General features: G+C 34.4%; 1 protein-coding gene across 2 annotated transcripts in view; it reads left to right on the top strand.

The window, feature by feature from the left end:
* The first annotated feature begins 505 nt into the window (after positions 1–505).
* LOC142404246 (neurobeachin-like) overlaps positions 506–6,000 on the top strand; it is a 109,776-nt gene continuing 104,281 nt past the window's right edge. Inside the window, exons 1-2 of one of the 2 annotated variants that reach the window (XM_075490771.1) lie at positions 506–617; positions 1,503–1,605. In XM_075490771.1, coding sequence (XP_075346886.1) covers positions 536–617; positions 1,503–1,605 — 185 coding nt within the window. In that variant the 5' untranslated portion in view covers positions 506–535. The remainder of the gene's footprint in view (positions 618–1,502; positions 1,606–6,000) is intronic. The other variant, XM_075490770.1, reaches the window with a different exon arrangement.

Here is a 6,000-nt window from a genome sequence, read left to right as displayed (position 1 = left end):
CGACATACTGTTCTAGCTAATTTCTGTATTTATTAATGGAATAGAGGAAGTTCTAATTTATGACCCTGAAGTGGATGTGAATAGCAAGTTATATTATTTTGGTTGTTCTTTGCACAAGATAACCTCAGAAGTAAGTCTGTTATCCGATACATAACTGACAACTGTGTCATGCACACTGTTGGAAGAAAATAGAGCTAAGCATAATTGCAACTTGCTTACAGAGTTTGGGGTTTTTTGAGGAACATAAGTTGATGTGACTCATGAGAAATAGATCTTAGGAACATCAGGTTACGGTACTTACTGATATTCTTCTAACAGCTATACTTCATTGCTTTTTTTAAAAACATTTAAGTTCATATTTTACCTCACGGTTTTTAAGTGTTAAAGAGATACGATTAACTTAAATGTACTTCATTGATGGTTAAAATTTACTATGTTCTTATGCAATATTTTAATGAAAAACTCCTGCTAATAACTGTCACCTTGACTTTCTTTAAAGGTCCTCGCCTATACAGAAGGCCTTCATGGAAAATGGATGTTCAGTGAGATTCGGGCTGTTTTTTCAAGACGTTATCTTCTCCAGAACACAGCTTTGGAAGTGTTTATGGCAAACAGAAGTATGTCTTTGTTTAGTTTGTTGCATAAAAATGTGCCAGTAGTTATTTTGTGTGTTATTTATTAATCTTAGAATTTAAACTTTGTGCTTTTTTTGATTAAGTGCTTATGTCTGTGTTCAATAATGCTTACTCTTGCACGTATTCATTGCATTGCATATTAAAATCAATCACATAAATCAATCTCAGTGCCTTCTGTGCAGCAGTGAGATTTATTTATAAAAACAGATCATTGCAATTGGTAAATTCTTCAAATGTTTGATAGGAAATATGCTTTTTCTATGATCTCACCCCTTTCCTCCATTTTCTGTAAATATTGTAGTGAAATATCTAAAAGGATATTTCCTTTTCTAATTATAAACTGAGTTAAAGTAAAAAGGACCAGATCAATAAATGGATCCACTCAGTTTTCTGTATGCGCTACTCTGAATCAGAGTTGAGTGGTTGGTGACGTGTATCGGTAGTCTTTTGCCCTGAGGAGCCCTGATGTAAGTTTGATTTCAACTGGAGAGGCAATTAAACAATTTGTGGTCCTGTGTGTTCTAATGCACCAGTTAGAAGACCTAATGCCATGCCAACTACTGAACAGCTTCCCAGCCTGATATATGGGTTATATGGGTTAATGGTAAGCTGTGGTTCCTCTGAAGTATATCTCACACAGGTCTTTGCAAAATGGGAGAGTTAGTGCCAAAATGTTAACCAGCTAATGCTACATAGGTATGAAGTATGCCAGGAGTTTCTGTTCTGACTTGGAGCTGGAGGAGGGTAAAAGTGGAACTGACTTCTCTTCCCAAATAAAAAACAAGAGGCATTTAAAAAATATATGTGGATGGAGAAACGGACTTCTGCAAGTGGTTTACCGGTCCATATTTTCTCTTCTTCATTTAGCTTCTGTTATGTTTAATTTTCCTGACCAAGCAACAGTGAAAAAAGTTGTGTACAGCTTGCCACGTGTTGGAGTAGGAACCAGCTATGGTTTGCCACAAGCCAGGTAATTTAATTAAAATAGTTTGTGTATTTTGTGTTTATTATATTATACAAATGATATTTTTAATCATGTCAATACTAAAACATTATTCCTGTCATGAAACTCTAGATTTTCTCTTTCTTAAGGTTAGTTTGAGAAACAATACCCTTTACTTACTATATGTCCTGTTATTATGGAATAGAAGTAAAAGTATTGTAAATTAGATTTTTTAAAAATCATTACAGGAAATAAGTACCTTCCAGTGAAGGACCAGAAAAAAACTTATACCTTATCTCTTCAAAGTCTGGTTTTCAGTCAGATTTTATAAATTTATAGACAAATGTTCACTCTTGCTGGTATTGTTATGCAGGACGTGGAGCTAAACTTGACTAGGTTTTGCGTTTGCTGAATAAAAATTATTTTTTTACATATATTTTCTCAGTTGCCTTTTATATGAATGTGTGTGGGTTTTACTTCATGGCTCATCAGTATAGTGGCTATTTTGCAATTTCCAAATTTATTCCATTCATTAGTGTAATGCATTATTCTTCTTCTGTTTCCAAAGTTAAGGAGGATATATATTTTGGAAAAGACCAACTAAGGCTCAGTTTTAGAGATTTTCACATACTACGGACAAGTACAGTTTTTATTATCTCATCAACATCAATATCAAATCAGCCTATGGTCAGAAATAAGGCTGGGAATTGTCAGATCCTATACTATAAAAGCATTCATATTTCACTGATGAGTAAGATGATCTTCATGTGTACTTCACTGAGTTGGGGGGGGGAATTTCCTGCCTCCAATTTTTTTTTTTCTTGTTTAGAAATGTCTGTTCAGACCTAAAATTGTTTTTGAGAGTGTATCAGCAGAAGTTTGGTGAAAAATGTTTTGGTTTGGGATTAATTTTTGGTCAAAATGAAAGAAGAATAAATAAATACAAGGGAGTGTGGAAACAGCAGGAAATTCACAAAATACGGTGCTTTGAGTTCAGATCTCCATTTGGCTTGACTTGGCCAAAAGCCAATGGCTTAATCATCAGTGTAATGTCTAGGACGTGTCTTTCTCTTTCTTTAAGTCATTTCCTACAAACTAAAACTTCCTATTGTCCTTATTTTATCCCAGTGCAGAATGTGGAAATACTCTGAAGTGTCAAAGTATTTGTAGGATTGGAGAACTATTTTGTTCCCAGCTGAACATCATTCCCTGTCATGAGCTCAAGAGTCTCATGATGCCTAAGGCTTGATCTCCTGAATGTGCTGAAGTTCTTAGGCAAACTGCCAAATTTCTCAAGTTTTCACTGAGATCAAGGGGAAGTTGGGGCATTTCTTTGGAAGGTGCATCTTGTTAATATTTGCATTGCTCTTCCAAATACTCAAATTAAAGGAATTGCTGTCTCTAAATGGAAAGTAATAGTATTCTTTTCTCAAATAAAAATGGCCACATGTTCTAGAACAAACAAAATGCAAATTTCTCAATCAGAATTTCATATCTACAGTGACATTTTTTACTTTTGAAATTCATATCCTTTGTGCATTATTCAGTGAATAATTGTCTGAAAAAGTTTGTTGATATATAATTATTTAGAAAAGTTTCAGCTTCAATATTATATGCAGTTATTTCCATACCTTTTTGATTAAAGTTCAATTTGAATCGAAAATGGGCTTGTTAGCCTTCAGAATAAATCTGGCATATGGTAGTGAAGTTGTTTTTCTTTCTTGTTTTTGCGTAATCATGGTATGATTTATGCACAATAAAGACCCTGTAATCATGATTTTTCCTTTTTTTCTGTCTACCTACCCTTATTGTCTTCAGTAGCATTGCAGTGGAGTAACTGAGGGAAAAATCTGGCTCTATAACTACTCTGTAGTTAATATTTTGTGGATGTTAAAATATAATTTCCCTTCCTATGAATATGTTGGCTCTGGAATGCTAATTTTTAAAATTATGCTTATTTGTATAACTAACATAAGGAGAAATTATGCTGAGTCACCAAAAGGAACTGCTATGCTGAGTAAAATGTTACGCTTTTTTATGAACAATTTTCCAGATTAAGCTGTAGTTTAACATTTTTTAACAAAAGCAGATCTTTCTGGTTGTTTTGCTTAAGTTCTTTACTTTTAGTTTTGTAAGTAATATTTTCTCTCTGTTACTACTCTGACAAAAATTTCATCTAAAGTTAATTACATTACCGCAAAGAATTGCAATTCATGATAGAAACATTCTGAAGGAGTAAATAACATTTAATGAAGTACATGGACTTTAAGTGCATTTCTGTTTTCATGGAGAAATCCTGCAATTAAGAAAGATGGAAGGAAATAGAAGGAAAAAGCAATATTTATGAAATTCTAATGGCACAAAGGATTAGAAGCAGGCGAACTGGTATCTCTTCCCAAGACCGTTACAGACCTGCTGTTCTGAGCAAGTCTCCAGTTTGCCTCTTTGCTACCTTTCCCAACAGCCTGTCTAATGCTTTGATTCAACAAAGTGTTCAAGCCTGTGCTTAATGTTACAAAGAAGTAATTATGTCCTTAAAATTAGTCACATGTTGGAGTTCAGTCTGATTTGGTAATCAAATTCATCTGTCTTTGATAAATGCATTTTCACTGTTCCTGAAACATGTTGCATTGATTGTAGTTTCCTTATGACCTTGCCATATGATACAACTGGGCAGACAGTACTGTGCCTTTTATTTAACTTATTTCTACAGCTCCATATGATTCTACATAGGTAGAGTATTATCTGCATTTTTACAACACTACTAGCAGACCACTTTTTAGGCTTCTAACACCTCAGGTGTAATTTACCGATGCATTTTTATTGAAGGTAACATCACAGTTTAGAAACCAACTGTGAGCTGCCTGACGGTTTTGTAAGTGTGCAGAGATCAAAGAATTGGTAAAAGATACAGTATCATACTTCACCACTAAACATGTGCTGGCACCTTCCACTGAAATTCTGTGGGCTATTAATGCATTAGATAAAACAATGGCTCCAGTTATAGAAATACAAGATGAGAAATACAGCTAAGAAATACAAATGATGAAGTTTTTGCTGAAAGAAAACATGTATTTTGGCCGGTATGGTAACTATATTCAACGTCAGCTCAGTGCTGCCACTTGTTCCACATCAGTAGCTTGGTGATGGATTTCCAGATCTCAGTATAGCTGGTTGCAGAGGTTGGATTTGGGAAGGGAGAAGGATAGGAAAACTAAGAGTTGATGTCATCAAAGCATAAAACCCCTTTTAGAGCTTTGATTAAAAGTGAATACCGAAGAGTCTTGTCAGAAGCCAGTGACTTTCCCAAGCCTTTTTTTTTTCTGAACAGGAGCAACACACACAAAACATCACACAGCTGCTACATTTTTGACAAGATACTTGAAGATTCTTTGTATGAGATTGGATTGTAGCTAACTAAATTAAAAGTGACTGTGAAAGGGGGTGGGTCACGCTCCATGTAAGGGATATATAACATGCCTTCCCACAACAAAATGTGATGAAGTGTTTTCTAAACATATGTAAAGCATATACAACTTGAAAAATTGGATCATCCCCCTGTACATCAGAGGGTCTTCTGCAGTTTCCATTTTGAGTAGGTATTTCACGGTTCTCTAGAAGCAAGGGAAGCACATTCATTTGTGCATCTTCATATTGGTGATGGCATATCGAAGGAGAGAAATGGCTTGATCAAAGTTGGGTGGATTTAGCAAAACACAAAACAGTGGGTCTTCCTGTGTTAACTGAAAGAAGCAGGTGTGGAAGCAATTTATTGTGCATAATTTTTTCCAGTCTCTGCTGAAATAACTGTGAATCTTTCAAACACCTTAGATATAGAGTAAATAAGGAGCTTTTTTAGTATATTTTGATTTTCTGTAGAGTTCGCTCAAATCAGACATTCAAATGTGAAGTCCAGCACTTGACAGTTTATAGATTTTTGAGGCTCCCTGGGAGATTGCGGGTAAAGTCTAAAAACAGCTACTAAGCTGTACTGATGTATAAATGTTGTTTTGTCATGGGAGGAACAGAAAGTGTGTGACAGAAATGCTTTGTAAATTTAATAATCTCTTTAGTATTTTTATTTTCTATATTTATTAATGTGTGTGTAGCATTAGTCATAGTTTACTGGGAAAAATATGTCTTTGAGAGTTCCACTGTAAAAGTAATTGTTATTCTATAAAATGCAATATAAATTATAATTACATTCAGATAATTCTTTAGAAAAATTGTTCAGAAGAAGCGTAATAGAAACAACTTTAAAAATTTTTGTAGTGTCTCCTGTGTACTAGTAAAGTGTATCTACCATTGGCATCCTAGAGTTTACTGTAAAATAAGGCTAGCCAAGCTGGCAAGACCTTATGTACTGCTATTTTGGATACATACAGAGTTTAAAAAAAAAGAAAAAGAAGAAAGTGTTCCTAT

Source organism: Mycteria americana, chromosome 1, assembly GCF_035582795.1.
Source record: "Mycteria americana isolate JAX WOST 10 ecotype Jacksonville Zoo and Gardens chromosome 1, USCA_MyAme_1.0, whole genome shotgun sequence".
Classification (NCBI taxonomy): Eukaryota; Metazoa; Chordata; class Aves; order Ciconiiformes; family Ciconiidae; genus Mycteria; species Mycteria americana.
This window is presented reverse-complemented; position numbering and strand designations above follow the sequence as displayed.